The sequence below is a fragment of the Neoarius graeffei genome, chromosome 5 (genome assembly GCF_027579695.1).
Source record: "Neoarius graeffei isolate fNeoGra1 chromosome 5, fNeoGra1.pri, whole genome shotgun sequence".
In the NCBI taxonomy this organism is placed as follows: domain Eukaryota; kingdom Metazoa; phylum Chordata; class Actinopteri; order Siluriformes; family Ariidae; genus Neoarius; species Neoarius graeffei.
The window spans coordinates 34,255,249-34,271,756 of record NC_083573.1 but is presented as its reverse complement, the minus strand read 5'-3'; the positions used below and the strand labels follow the sequence as shown (position 1 = coordinate 34,271,756).

At 39.4% G+C, this 16,508-nt stretch overlaps 1 protein-coding gene across 1 annotated transcript; it reads right to left on the bottom strand.

Annotated features, from left to right (window-relative positions):
* Positions 1-924: 924 nt before the first annotated feature.
* LOC132886240 (serine/threonine-protein kinase pim-1-like) lies at positions 925-9,814 on the bottom strand. Its single transcript, XM_060920800.1, has 7 exons — positions 9,755-9,814; positions 9,244-9,483; positions 3,373-3,423; positions 2,137-2,358; positions 1,491-1,647; positions 1,213-1,389; positions 925-1,076 (listed from the first exon to the last, which is right to left on the bottom strand). The coding sequence occupies exons 1-7, from the start codon at positions 9,812-9,814 to the stop codon at positions 925-927; spliced, it is 1,059 nt and encodes a 352-aa protein (XP_060776783.1).
* Between the last annotated feature and the right edge of the window lie 6,694 nt (positions 9,815-16,508).

Genomic DNA, 16,508 nt, shown 5'->3' with positions numbered 1-16,508 from the left:
TACAGGAGGTCCTGGATCAGTTTCTTGACATCTTGTAATTGTGTTAAAATTCTTTGATGATAAAATGCAGTTTTAGTAACGTGATAATGTGTGGTTTAAAATTTCAATCAGAATCCAGACTTACCTCAAGATTTTTAAATGTGACCTTTTATTTTCTGTAAAACCAGATTGCCAAGTCTGTTAGCTACCTTTTTTCCTCTTTGCTTGCTACCAGTCCATCTCTTTTTTCCCCTTTATGAAGTTTTTAGACAGACCTTATCAAAAGGTTTGACATCTGGCACTACAGATGTGTATGTCTATGTATAGATTTAATGAAAACTGAATCTATTCTTCTTAGTAGTCTGACCCATTGGTAATATATACTGTCCAAAGAAAAATAAAAGTGGGTAAATACACAGAACACCAATTTAACAGAGTCCCACAAACAAGTTCTCAAGTCATCTGAAATGTTTTGATAATACTAAAGCTGTACAATACTAAAAAATGTTTAATACTAAAGCTTGTTTGAGCTATGTTGGGAATAGACAAGACAATCTTGGACCCTCATACATTTCCGGATTGCATCAAAATCAAATGTTCCTTGGCCCATGGCTCAGTATGTGAATATTGTTAATAAGAGTCGCGGGATGTACTCAGTCTTGAACACAGTAATTCTGAAGTGCCAGTCTATCATATCCACATGACATTTTCCAATGATGTCTAGGCTACAGGATCTGTGAAATAAACAAACAAACAAAGCCATTTAAATGAAATATTAAAATAGAACGTTGTAGAATGTCATGTCTCATTATATTTCATGTTCATTTCATGGTTCTTTCATGTAAATATAACAAAACATAAGCCTTTATTTTTAAAGAACTCAGTTGTGATCTGGTACAAATCATGTGATCTAAACAACAGGATTATATACTATCTTGGTTAATTTTAATTAGGCTTGATCTGTTTTGCCTGGCTAACCTGGTCTAGAACCTGCTCTTGAAGGACGTCTGTGAACCACTCGTGTTCGCTGATCTGTGTGAGGCTTGGCCATTTGGTAGGGTCCTGTTCCAAGCACCACTTTATCAGATGGTGACAGGCTGTGTGGACAGTGATGTGATCAGAGACTTAAATTTAGTCACTACTTTTTAACTTCCGTTTTCAACTTCAGTGTCATTTCTCTCAGATTTACAGCTTTTTATAATATCTCAATGTGATGCTTCTGCATTTTCTCACCTTGAGACAAGCTAGGCTTGAAATGGAGGCTCCCATCAACAATTTCCTCTTCATTTTGGAAGGGCATTTCTCCACATACAAGACTAAAGAGGAGTATGCCAAGACCCCAGACTGTCGCAGAGTCGGCATAATACGCATCCTGTTGAATCCATTCTGGAGGCCAGAATTGTGGAGTTCCTGAGTAAAACAGCAATCAGATCATCAGCAAAATAGATATACTAGATATTCAATCCATTCAATTCTATGCCATATTTGTTTCTCCTTGATGTGCAATTAACCTGCATATTCCTCGTAGGGTGTGTCCTGCCACAAATCGCCGCAGCCAAAGTCAATTAGTTTGACATCCATGGTGTCGGTGTTGAAAAGAAGGTTTTCTGCCTTGATGTCACGATGGAAAACTCTGAGACTGTAGCAGTGACGGGCAGCCTCAACCACCTGCAGCATGAAATCAAAGAATACCATCAAGCTCACTCAAACCCCTCAAAGAAGAAAGAAACTATCTGCCTGGATAAAAAAAAAACATGGTGGATTTAATTCTATCTAATTATTTACATCAGTGACACCATATCTATGTACTATACGATAGCAAGAACAACCAGTGACAAGACTGGACCCTCACAGCCGCATCGCATAGTCACAGCCATACCATACTTCAGTAGACCTTCATTAAAACAATTCACTCACACACATATCTAAATTACACACACAAACAAAAATCAAATTACGCTGTTGTGGGTTGTTATGGTTAATATCACTATTTCTTTACCATTATTATCTGCATTTGTGTGTCAGTTTGTATTTTCCATCTGTATGGGACCTTGTTAGTTTGTGAAGCATCTGATAACCCTAGCAATCTCTCTATAACTAATTCTCTGGGTCTCTAAAGAGGTAGCGTTAGTGGGCCAAAAAAAAAAGATGAATCACCTGCAGCATGATGATTTTAGCCAGTGGTTCATCCAGTATGCCTTTGTGACTCATGCACAAATTATAAACGTCCATGCAGTGGATGGGTCTTTCCAGCACCAACAGGAGGTAGTTGGGCATGTCAAACAAATCCAGAAGTTGCAGAACATTCTTGCAGTGAGGTGGCTTTGATACAATTTGCATTAACGCCACCTCTGTATGGAGCTTGCAGGACTCGCCAGGCTAACATTAGAATAAACATAGTTAGCATGGGTTTACAGGTATACAACTAAAATCTTTAAAGAAATGAAACTCTTTTAAGAATAAAATGAAATGTAAACTATGATGATGGGAGATGGGAGGATATAGTTGGAGTGATATTGAAAAAAAAACTTGATGCTGACTCCAGAATCACACTCCTTTTTTGATATTCGTTATGAATGTTAGGTTGTAAATCTGAATCGGAAAAATCATAGCTGCAGTCTGTGAAACTTAGATGCTGCTTTGAGCTAAGACTGATGTGTCTATGGCATACCCTCTTGTTTTTTTAGAGGCTTTCCAGGTTGTCACAACTGAGTGGAATTGATATTAGAGCTTCAATAAAGGTTTTTGCAAATTTGCACTTTGTGCAACATCCGGATGTAATAATCACTGACATGGAACAAGCATGAAAACAAGGAATTATTTTTTAGAGGAATAACTTTGCTGTTTCGCTTCTGTTCAACTCAACTGCAGTTCTTTACTAATGTGCATAATATGTGGCAGGTCATGTCCCATTCAGTAAGACATGTCTCTTACCTTTAGCTTACATTATATTACTTGATCAATTTTTAATGACTATGTTGCTGCTTCTGTTTGTGATTTTATGCAATCTAGTTAACGGTCATGTATATTAGCATTTACATCCATTGACATTAACAGAAATGTATGATATATGTAACAAGGCAAATTTTGTAAAAAAAAAATAAATAAAAAAATAAATAAAATCAGTCAAACCTAAAAGCTGGTTAATGCTTTTATGAGCAATCATCACCGTGCTATTGGGGTGGGGTTGCTGACTTATGGAAGTAGTTAGCTACAGCAGCTAATTTAGCATCTAGGATTGTTATGCTGAAACATGGCTACAAGATGAATTGTTTTTGTTGACAGTAGCAGGCACATGTAAATGAACACATCCTGGAAACATAGTTTTGGTCTATCTAGTAATTGTAAACTGGAATTTGTTGCTCCTATCACAGAAGTAAAATAAGTACTTACAATGGTGATGTACACGTCTGAGGGATCCTTGGGAACATATTTAATTGCAACCTAAAAACAAAACATAATTATTATAAACAACAACCCTTCACATTAGGAGTTGACAAATAGTGTTGGAAAACTTTCAGTGTAGTCAGGCTTGTCCAGTTTAATTCACAGCATAAACAAATTTGAAGAAGCAAATAGGAAGGCAGCCTTAAATGACAACTTTTCTTTTGTAAAGTCGTAGAACTAGCAGTGTTTCTCAAACTTTTTCAGACCAAGGACCACTTTATCCATTAAAAAAATAATAATAATAATAATAAAAATTGCAGACCACCTAACCCCCTAAAGATCCTGAACAAAGAACAGTCAGCCTACTTCAACAGTATATCACAAATTATACACAAATGAAATTACAGTTTTACAAATAGTATAGTTAATTCACTCATTAATGGGAACAATAAATTCTCTTAATGGGAACAATTGTGCTGCTTATTCTGATACATCAGTGAAGCAATGTCTGGCTCCAAACTGGACAGTTTTAATCTCATATTGGGGGCCACATTGATCCGATTGCGCCGCTTTGTTTTCTCAAACAAAGAATTATCATGTCTTTGCACTTTGTCCTTGTTCTTGCCAGATGTTTCTTGTGCTTTTCCTTTGACTGACCCAGTCTTCAGCCACCAATCCATTACCTTTTTGACAATTTGATGCTAAGCCTAATTTGGTTACTTGTAGTTTCTCTGCATTCCACATCCGGGCAATTCCATGTAAATGTCAACCTCACCATGCAAAAATAAAGCAACATGTAATACATCAAAACCACTCCCAGAGAGATCACCTAGGCCTGTATTTTACAGATGTGAATAAGTTAGTGTAATGTAGCTAACTAACTAATCAATTTGATTTTTGCAGAATAACTGAATAATAATATCAGTAAATTTTGCAGGAATATTGTAACTGCATTTACAAAGATGTAATCTGTACCAGCATTTCCATATTTCCATGAGAATGATTGTCCTTATTGAGTCTCATATTGTTGCTATTCTTCCAGTTACTTCTATTTCAATTTGTGACTTGAATTCCATGTTTCTGGAGGATTTTAGTTTTGGAAAGTATATCTATGTAGCCCAGGGTTATTTTATAACCCCTGGTGCTTACACTGGGTACTGCCTTATGTATTGTTTATGTTAGCTGCAGACATACATGGTATAGCTATAGTCCCTTAGCTAGCTGTTTTACACACATACACAGCACTGCTAGTTATTTTCCACTGACCGTTAAGGCCCGGTCACACAGCACTCCGCGTCTATATCACGTACAAAAAGATACAAAAATCTGGTGGACGTGGTCGTAAGTGGTAATTTTTGGTCAATTTTGGCTTTGCCGTGCTTTGTACGGGGTATGGCCGTCGGCGGCTGTTTCACTGCTGCAGCACTGCCAAATCACGGGTAACCGCGGCTCAGCGTCGTTGGAAGAGCGGCTTGCTGCGCATATAAAAGCGGTAGGATATGTTGAGCCTGTATCAGTTGGTTCTGTTGGTGCTGGAGCATTAAGATGAGGACATCACAGCGTTGAGGGTTCATGTTCACCCCTTGACATCTAGACTGCAAGTGCCGAGGTCTCAGAAAATTACGGTATTTACATGCCGCAAATCAGAAGTGATGCAGAAGTGATTAGACAGTGATCAATCGAATTTAGAACTTGTTTGAGACGTCGTTTAACGGGCTTAGACAGTGCTATGTACGCGGAAAAATCCATTTCTCAGTGATAAGCCGCTAAACACACGCTATATCCCGTGATACCAACGCGTAACACCCGTCCGATGACCGTGCTCTGCCCGTGATAGACCGCCAAACTTTCGTGTCTTACCACGTCTCCCCAAGTTTTAATAACGGCCGGGACACTGATTATCACGTGTTTTTCACCTGTGTTGCACGTCTTTACCACGTGTGCCGGCCGTGGTTGTCCGCGGTCTAAAGTTTTGAGCAGTCCAAAACTTTTTGCCACGTCCGACGCCGTTCCGATTTTCCCCTGCGTCCTGTCACGTCTGTATATCGACTGTAACACGTCTTAACTTCGACATCAACACGAACAACATCGTCTGCTTCACGGGAGAGCACTTTTGGACGGGTTTTGGCCGTGATAAAGCCGTAAAGCGCTGTGTGACCGGGCCTTTAAGTATTGTTACTTTGTTTTATTTACATGGTTTGTGTGAGAGCACTAAGTGGGCAGACCTAACTCTATAGCTGGTGGAATAAATAATTATCATCGGTCAAGTTTATGGTCAGTTTCACTGTCCTCCTATCAGAGCACACAGTGGGTGGGATCTGGTGGGGAGAGAGGTGTAACGCACGCACACACACGGCAGACTGGGAGAGGATTCGCGTGAAGAGAACGGGATCTGCACGAGAGAGAGAATCGGACCTAGCTACTTTTAACCAGTTGCTCGTAGCCTAGCTACCCTTCACTACACTGGGGTTCAGCTCGCGCCTGTTAACAAGCTAGTTGCTAGCCATCCATCTTGCTGTGGTAATTGTAGTATAGTATAGTATAGTATAGTATAGTATAGTATAGTATAGTATAGTATAGTATAGTATAGTATAGTATTAGTATTGTTTATTCACCTTACGTAGGAGTTGTCTGATGGCGCCTCGAGCTACCGGGACGCTCGAGGTTCCTCAGACAGCTGACGTGGGACATATGTTGCCTGATAGCACCTTGAGCTACTAGGCGGCTCGAGGTTCCTCAGGTTAGCCATCGAGGGAGCATCATCAAGGGGGAGCGCGCTCTGACTGACTGACTGACTGACTGACTGACTGACCGTGTGAGTTGAAATGTTGCTGAGCGAGACATCAGAGTGACTGTCACGCGAACTGTGAGTAAGATACCTGCTTTGGCGAGGATCGTCAACGATTTTGCCAGGAGTTTTAAACAGGCCTGCAACGGGGGCTTTTCTTTTCTTTTCCTTGTGTAATGCCGGCTTTTCTGTGATCACATTTATGTGTAGTTTGAGTGACTTCACTGCAGTATTTTAAGCATTCTGGTTAATAGTACTGAGTGTTGTATTGTGTGCGCTGTATCCATCCTGTTGGGTTCATATCAGTCGCAAAGAGTTAGACACTGGGAGTTTATCCATATTTGAATCACTAGTTTTTGACACTTTAAAATATTTGTTTACACTGTCTGAATTTTCACACGGGAGTCTTTTCTATACGGATCAAACATATAGCTGTTCAATCCATTTGTATTATAGTCTTTCATCATATTTAATCATTTGATATACATTTAAAGCATCTAATAGCAGGATAACTTTATTATATACTGTTCAGCCTTTTATTATTGAGTCAGCATCTTTTTGCCTTTTTATATATTTAAATAGGCGATTTTACTATATTGCCATAGGGCTATTGTTTTACAACCTTTAGTAAGGCCACCTTTTAATACACATTTCACACATTTGTACTGATATTCTCACTGTTAATAAGAGTTCTTTGGCTCAGGTCTTGTAGAGTATCCAGGCAAGGGGTATTGTTACACTGTGTCTTGTTATAATACACTTTATTATACTCTCTCTTTTTATACTGCCTCTGTGTCCACTCACTGGTTAGCATAGCAAGTTTATGTTGTCGTATCAAGTGTATTGTATGGGTGGTTAAGTCTCATAGTTTACTTAAAAGGCTTAACAAGTGAGAACCTAACCCATGGACCCAGGTTACACTTATTACACCCCTCTGAGGGAAAAGAGGGCTACACCTACAAAAAATGTTAGCCCTGCAATGAAAATACCAAGCTTGGTATAGATTCAAGTCATGGACATAAATTTATATCATACCCTTTCTTGAAGCAAGTGCACATGCACAAATAAGGACAATGATGATGAAAATGAAGCACATGATAATGAAGATTGATCATATCGCACACAATACAGTAACGTCAATAATGCTTTTTGTGTTGATAAGTCGAATTTGCAGTATATGTATTGCCATTTACCTGTTGTCCATCCTTCTTACGAACACCTTCATAAACTGATCCATAGCCTCCACGCCCCAGCAGGTTTCCCAAGGTGTACAGGGCAAGAAATCCCTGTGCTAAAGGTAAGTAAGTAAGTAAGTAAATAAATAAATAAATAGCATCATGTTCAATGTCCTCTTTTGTGGTAAGACCAGTAATAAATTATTATTTCATTGCAGATATGTTTTTACAAGTGATAGAACAGCACAATAACTATAATTATGTCATGATGGCCTTATTACACCTTATTATTCTGTCCTTGGATATAGAAAGCTAGGTGTTACTTATAGGAAAAGTTTGGAGGAAACAGTTTTCATATCTACCATAGATAGAGACCAGAACACCCCAGAATTTGATCATGAAAAGCTAAAGTAGGTTTAGAATGACACTTCCTGTTCTGGGGGCAAATCAATCCACGTCTTCTCAAAAGAGACCAGGTGAGCTGCCTAAAGTCATTTCTGTAAAACTTCAGCATGATTTCTTTTCAGAGAAATGGGTTTGTATGTTAAAAGTCTGTCTTTCAGATTTTTCAAGTGTAGGTCATAAAGAGAATTTTCCCTGACACCCGATTATTTTTGTTTAGTGGACTGAAAGCTACTGAATTTGGATCACAGACTTCCAATTTTATTAGTTTTTTTTTTTGTAATAGAACAATTAATGAATTTAGAGTCATGTGGCCCTAAATTCTCCACTATTTTTTCCTGCTTCACCATTGCCCAATTCAAAATACTGCATCATGCATCACGTGATGGGCTTTCCCTGTTCGCGCAAGGCATTGTGGGATACAAATTTGAAACAGGAGAGAAAAATGGCGGATGTGAGTGTGCGAATGAAACATGAAAGACCGACTAACGGAAAGCAAGAAGAAAATACGTTATGTCGCGAAGGAAAGGAAACGCAGGACCAAACTAATAAATATCGGCAGTCAGCGAGCACCTCGGTCTGATCAGCTGTTCGTTTAATGACAGAATGGTGTAACTGTCAGTGCACTGTCAAGGTAAACCTGAAGATGACAGGAATGCAACACTGTGGAAGCCAGCTGCCATAAAACCAAGAAGAAGAAGAAGAAAGTAAACCTGCACATGTGCACACGGACTTCCTCTGTCTGCTTGACTGCACGAAGCGAGCGATTTCATGCACGTTATTTGCTTGGGAATCCCCTCAAATTAAATAACTTCCCAGCTACAGAATGGTCTGTTTTTGTTTTTCTTGTTGTTTTTTTTTTGAGATATTACAGAAATAAACATATATCACAATGACCAAATTTCAGAGGGAACTAAATTTCAATGATTTTATTAAATCAAAAGGCCGTCTAGCGTTTAGGAGCCTTTGCAGTAAATGTTTTTCTTTCTGCTTCATCATATCAGAATGGACCACACCATTAACTTCCCGATGTTTCCATCTTTTATATTAATTTTTTTTCAACAGCCACTTTCTATTATTGACACTGACTGGGCTGCTATAGTGAGTATTTCAGCATCATCTCGTCAAGTTACCAAAATAAGCCCTGAAAAATGTCAGCTACTTTGAGAGTGGTGTTGTGGACTCAGCCAGTATGTCAGAAATGCCAGCTTTACTGATTTTGGTAGATGAATTTGAATTTTTGAATATTGTTGTAAATAATGGATTATAACATACCTTCTGGTTCAGTGAGGAATTCTAGACAAGATAGATGGAAACTGGGCATCTCTTGGACCTGAAAGTTAAATATTATATCATATCCTTATAAATGTGAAGATTATTGTGGTTTATTATATTATTAACAAAATATGACAAATCTTGGATGTATTCTGTATGCTGAGAAATTTTGTGTCCAAAAAATCCAAAATCAACTTTACAAAGAATTTTTCTACATTATTTAATATAGTTTATCACCTCGCAGTCTACATCCCACTCTTCAGGCTGGAGATCCAGAATATTCCCATAGGTGGTGGGATTTTGAGACATCAGCATGTCATCTGACTCTGGGTCCACGTCACACATCTCATCCGGCAGCTCCATGGCAGTAAGATGGTGAGTGGAGATTTCCACTGCCAGGGTACCCTGTGACTGACCGTCCACATCCCACACCTCCTGCTGCTCTGGGGTAATATAATCTCCAAGAAGATGTTTCACCTTCAAAGCAAGAAGTTTCAAACAAGTTAATAATGGATATTTTTGTATGAACGACAAATACTAAAAATGTGGATTGTCAAATAAAAATCTTGAGACAACAACAAAAGTATGAACTACTTTAAAAATTGAAAGGTTTGTAGACATTTTGTAGCATTGAGCAAACTTTAAGATTAAACTCTTGGCTTTTTTTAAAAGTAAATTAGTGTTGGAGACAGTTGTTTGTGTTTAAAAAGCCTGAAATCTTTTCACAAATATTGACCATCTTATTTACCCAGATAAGACAGCTCTTGAGGATAGCTATGATAGTCCTGAGGAAGGTGGCTACAGCCATAGCGATAGTCCTGCAGTATTTGTAAGCTTGAGCAGAATGTCCAGATTCAGATCGCCTGCTGGTGTGAAGTAGCTTGATGATCTACAATAGACAGAATCATTCATTCTCAGTATAAGGTGTCCCTACAATTTGACCAATTAGAGATCCATCCATCCATTATCTGTAGCTGCTTATCCTGTTCTTTAGGGTCACAGGCAAGCTGGAGCCTATCCCAGCTGACTATGGGTGAGACGCGGGGTACACCCTGGACAAATCGCCAGGTTATCGCAGGGTTGACCAATTAGAGATCATATTATTTAAATAAGAGAATTCAAACTGAAAGTTCGGCTGCATGAACCCAAATTTCAGCCAGAGGACATATACACTTCAGTCCATTCGAAGGCTTCCCTTATAGCTGACTGCCCTAATTGGTGATTCACTCTTAATGTTTCCCAGATATCTCAGTAACAAACACAGAAGTGCATCTCACAATGCACCTGACAATCCCAGGTCTTACTAGCAGATGTCACTCTCATCAGTATGCTGATCAGTTACTATGGTTACCAATCATCATCATCATCATCATGATCAACAGTGTGCAGTTTGCTCTCATTCAGACTCTATGGACCCTTTTCACGTGACGTCACGACAAACGCGGCCGCCATTTTGGACATGTACTACCAGTAGTTTACCACAGCCAACATTGAGGAACGGCAGCAAAGAAAGTGTTTATTTTCAGCAAGACTTCCATCATGCCACTATATTGTTGTGCACCTGGATGTAGTAACCATCAACAAACAAGGCAAGGGTTATCATTTTATCGGATCCCGGTAGATGCTGACCGACGGAGAAGATGGATAGCGGCATACCAACGCTTGTGTAGTGACCACTTTGTTGGAGGTAAGACGAATAAAATTAGCCAGAAAAGGCATTACATTGCTGTTAACATTCCATTCTAGTTTACTGTAATTATGATCTGGCAGCTATTTACACCGGATCCAGTGTAAATAGCTGCCGGAGCCAACGTCCGAGGTTCCGGAGCGCGCTAGCTCGCGGCCGGCCGGACCGTGCTCCGGCAAGCTCGGATGTTGGCTCCGGCATCTATTTACACTGGATCCGGTGTAAATAGCTGCCAGATCATAATTACAATAAACTAGTAAATACAGTTTTCTTCATCTCGCTCCTTTTTCTTTTATGTTTGTCGCCTTCCTTGCATTCAAACCAATTCGAGCCGAAGTCCACTACATGTCCAAAATGGCGGTCGCGTTTACGAAGGTCACGTGACTGAAAAGGGTCTATAGGCCCGCATGTTATCTACATCCATCCATCCATTATCCATAGCTACTTATCCTTTGCAGGGTCGCAGGCAAGCTGGAGCCTATCCCGGCTGACTATGGGCGAGAGGTGGGGTACACCCTGGACAAATCACCAGATCATCGCAGGGCTGACACATACGGGTAGAGACAAACAACCGTTCACACTCACATTCACACCTATGGTCAATTTAGAGCCACCAATTAACCTAATCTGCATGTCTTTGGACTGTGGGGGAAAATGGAGCCCCCGGAAGAAACCCACGCAGACATGGGGACAACATGCAACCTCCACACAGAAAGGCCCTCGTTGGCTGCTGGGCTTGAACCCAGAACCTTCTTGCTGTGAGGCGACAGTGTTAACCACTACACCACTGTGCTGCCTGTGTTATCAACATTTCATCATGAAATATTGCAAGGATCTATAAGCTACAGTATATCCTATATGCTAAATATTATAATAATAACTAGAAGACGAAGGTTCACGAATTAACTTTGATGTTAGCTTGTCAGAGCCTGCTAAATATGCTAAAAGTATTCCAGTGTTTTCTTGTCAATGATTTTAAAATATTAAGTTTAAGGTTTTACAAGGATAAAAGTTTATAATCTGTAAATCATAAGAAGAAAGGCTCCGGTCTGGTTTAGAAAGACCCCAGTCAGCCATCAGGTTTGAACCCAGAACCCTCTTTCTGTTAAACACGTGAACATTTTGACTTAGTTTACTGTTTCAGTTCTTTTAATCACCAATTTAAATGGGTCATTAATCAAACGATTGATTCACAAATCAAATTAATCAAAACTCATCAAACTAATATAAACTAGGGCCGCATCCAAAAATATTGTGTAGGCTTCAGTTTTGACAGTCATACCCAAATGAAGAGTAATTTTTTGATGACGTAGCACATATTGGGACTAAGAAAAGATTTCCATTTGTGTGATAAAGTCAGTTCACAACCAGTTTAACTTCATAAACTCAAGAATAACTACAAAACAGAACTGTGGCAGCGGGGCCTTGGTCAAGGGCCTGCTTGTGAATGGAGAGCGAAGCCAGGGAAGGTGAGTGACCAAGTGGAAGCAGCTGTAGATTAATGTATTGTGTCTATGCGTTTGTGTGCAGTGACGGGGAGTGGATAAAAGGGGGACAGGAGCAGAGAGTCCTTCATCTTCTCCAGGCTGAAATCATGCCATGCCAACAAGTTTTAGTTAAAAACCGCTGAAAAGTGTGTGTGTTTGAGCTGTGGCTGAACAATTAAAAACCCAAAAAGTGAACCTGAACCCGTCTGCCAGTTCATTCAGCGTCCACCATAGTCAGGGACTGACTGGTGTAACATTTCCCTGATTATGGTGGACGCTGAATGAACTGGCAGGCAGGTTCAGGTTCACTTTACAGATGTCCCATTACTATTGTGGGATATTCAGGCAACGATGCACAGTGATGTTCAGTGTACACCTACAGTCATCTCAATACATTCTGACATTCATAGAAACACTATTAACAACTCCTGTACAACTGTACTGAGTTGTACTGTACTGTACAACTCCTCTCTGGGGGAGAGGGGGGTAACAGGAGGACAGAGGACGGGATGGAGCAGCCTAGCCTAGCCTGACAAAAAGCAATACGGGACAATGTGCAATATAAATGTGCAAAATAATGTGTAATACCTCTACTGCTGGACTTTTTTTTTATTTTCCCATTTCTTATTCTTTTTTATATTTGTATATGTAAATACTTAAATTAATTTATCTAGAAATTCTCTTTTCTATTCTCTGTTTATCCTGTAATGATGCTGCTGGAATTTTAATTTCCCTGAAGGAACCCTCCCAAAGGGATCAATAAAGTTCTATCTAATCTAATCTAATCTAATCTAATCTAATCTAATCTAATCTAATCTAATCTAATCTAATCATTTAAAATATATAGCACATCTATAATCCTAATAAAGTACGTTTAAAAAGCAAACCTTGCCAAAAGTATATGATCCTTGGTGTTCAACGCAAGTGTGTATGTCGCTCTGCACGGCTGAAACTGGATACAGTCTATAATTATTATTTTTTAAAATTCAAATCAATACATTCTAAATACGAGCGCTCTCGATGACGTCACACTGCGTCATCGAGGGCGGTACTGAGCCATGGTCGGCAAAATAAGAAGTGGTAGCAGACTGCACGCGGACTGTATCATGCCAACCAGGTGTTGTGCGATTCATTGTGCGAACAGACAGCGTAAGCCAAGGGATGTAAAGAGAAATATTTTCCACTTCCTCTGGATGAAGAAAGACTTGGCTGAAAGCTTCGGTTCACCAAAGGGAGCAAAGTGCTACAGCCATGGGTGCCTCACTTCAATATCAGACTTTTCATTTAATTCGTACCCATTCCATGCAGGGGGTGTGTACGGGAGATATATATATATATATATATATATAATTTCCATGATCGAAGACCATGTTAGGTACAACTTGTATTACATATGTGACTTCATTTAGTATGATAGCATGTCTGAATTCCATATTGTGAAATGTTTGTTCAGGGTTGAGAACAAAGCCTGTGTGAATGGGATATTTGTGATTTTAAACTACATCTGCGCTGAGCTGTTGCATGTGGATTTTCTAGTGAATAAATACCATTTTCAAATGGATTGTTTCTTCAAACTTATTCATTATTGACCATAAATATTCAACTCTACTCATTCACTTATACTTGAACAATTCACCCATATCGAACAGGATACAATCGATGCTCACAAAGTGCTACTGAAGCAAGCATCAACGATTATTCCCATTCCCATCACAAACACCTTTCGCTTTTCACATTACTACAATACAGAACACCGGTGTAATGGTATCCGTGCACAAGTATTTAAATTCCAAACAAACTACAGTGTTTTGAAAAATAATGCATCCTCATGATTTACAGTTCTCACAAATCCAAACACCCTTAGGTTTATGTTTTGTATTTACACAGCCATGTTAGCGCGCTCGTAACGTTCCTTGCCCATCACTAAGTGCGCATGCGCCGGAAAAGCCAACCGTAAACAGCAAGGCAATCAGAGATAGCAGACCCCGCCCCCGCAGCGTAACGATGATTTCCGCTTGGCGAGAAGGGGGTCGTTCACATTATATTCATGCACTTTTTTTTTTTTTAAACCTTGCCCGGGAGGGGGGTGAGATATTGTTTTGGGTGGGGTTTCAGTGTTGGGCGGTTTCGAATTCTACTTTGCGGGCAAAAAGGCTTGGGCTGCATAGGCGGTTTTAAACGGGGGCCAGAGGGGGGCCAGTGCCCCTGTAAAATTGCTCCTGGCCCCTGTTGTGGCCCCTGTGCTGAACAGATAATAAGATTTATTAATTTCGACGTGCGCTGGCTCGAAGATCGGAACTGACATGACGGAGTGTTCTACACGGACTCCTTAAAGCGCTACACGCACACTGTTACCTGCAGCAGAAAGACCAGCAGCAGTGCGAATTGTAAACTTCAGACGTGAGAGATAACAGCTGTCACGTCCGAAGTTTTTTGATTGAAAAGCCATCAGATACAGTAGCGTTGACACGTTTCACTGAGCCATATAAAGAAGTATTTTTTGAGCTCTTTAGACTATGCAAAATAGCTGTGGCACTCCCAGTGAGATCTGCCTCTTGTGAGCGGAGTTTCTCCACTTTGAAACTGGTGAAGACCTACCTCCGATCCACCATTAGTGAGGAGCGTCTAAGCAATCTTGGTGTGCTCAGCATTGAATCCAGAAGGTCCAAGGCTTTGAACCTTGATGCATTTGTAGACGTTTCTCAAGGAGTCACAATCGCAGAATCTTGTTGTTGTAGTGTTTCAGCCTGCTGTGAATGCTATAGGGTGATTCTGAGACCACTGTATGTGAATTTATTTTTTCTTTCTATTTTCCCCCCTGCTGTACATAAAGAGTGAGATGACGGTGTGATTTCGATAAAGATAGTGATTGTACATTCAAGTCTCATGCTGTGAAAAAGAAAATTCATTCATGCTGTGAATTTAAAAAGTGTCATTGGACAGATAAAAGGTTCATTGTATGCAAAAATAGAAATCTTATTTTACAAAAAAGAGAAACATGGTTTTAAGATTTATTGAGCACAATTTATTTTATGTTTAGGCTATTGAGACAGAATGTTTATCTCATTGTATTTATGCTCAATGTATTTTGTTTTGGTTTTAAATAAACTAAACAAAACATTTTGAACGCTTAAATATTGCCATGTTTTTTCCTTATATGTGCCCCCCTGAAAAAACACTGGCCCCACCTCGGCCCCCCTAGTAATTTTGGTCTAGAACCGCCACTGTTGGGCTGGCTGACAAAAATTCAGCGGGTTTGACGTTAGTTCGGCGGGTTTTTATCATTGGCCTAAATTAATCATTAACAATAAACATTAATCTCATTAAGTATTATTTGAACAAATAAAAAGTCGATGTAACTGTAAGACTAATATGAATGTGTGTAATGTCGTGCAGAAACTGAACTCATAAACTAGTAAATAAGAATGACATAATCCATTCTCCATTTTCTCTTCTCATGTTACATTCAGCCATGCATCATAGCCTAACTTTTTTTTTTAATTGAAGTATATAAAACAGGTACAATCTAACAAATCCACAAAAATCAGGATAACAGATGAAGAAAATACATGGATGTAGACAAAAATAAATTAAGCAGAATAACTAGGCCTATAAAATTAATAAAACAAACAGGATAAATAAATAAAAGACAAATAAAAAAATAAATAACCTCAGCAATGCAGATGTTAGATATGCATCGTAGCCTAACATAGCCTACATAATATTATGTGTGTGCGTCACCTACTGGTGCATGTAGGATTCAGAACACAGCAGATGATTGCAAAGTTATAATCTGATTCAGCCATACTGAGCCGAGTACCAGACAGCAGATTTTTCACCTCCAGCACTGACGGGCTCATGTTGCCATTTAGTTGTTTGATTTACAAATAGTATACTGGTCTTTACCTGCATATTTTTACTTTACAAGATAGGCATAAAGTATATTTTACATTTTGGGCGGTTTTTGAACATATTTTGGACCGGAAAACGTCAGCAGTATCTGGTAACACTGTGGGGTTTGTTTGTTTCTTTGGCAGTGACAGAAGAACAAGTCCAGGTATGTTTCTCCATTTCAGCGGCTGAAGGAGCACCGTATTTGATCCTGGAGTCTGTTTAGGAGGGATGTTACTTTACAGGACACATGTAAGTCACTATTTTTATTGCTTAAAGTTAGTTTTTACCTGAATTACGATGATTGTGTTGTGCGTTTTGTAAAAGCATGGCTGTCTTTCCACTAGTTATGTTTTGTGCTTTCACTAGGCATTGCCGAATGTGCTAATCTCAAATAACTAGTACTTGCGCTAACACGGCTGTTTTAAATATAAAAC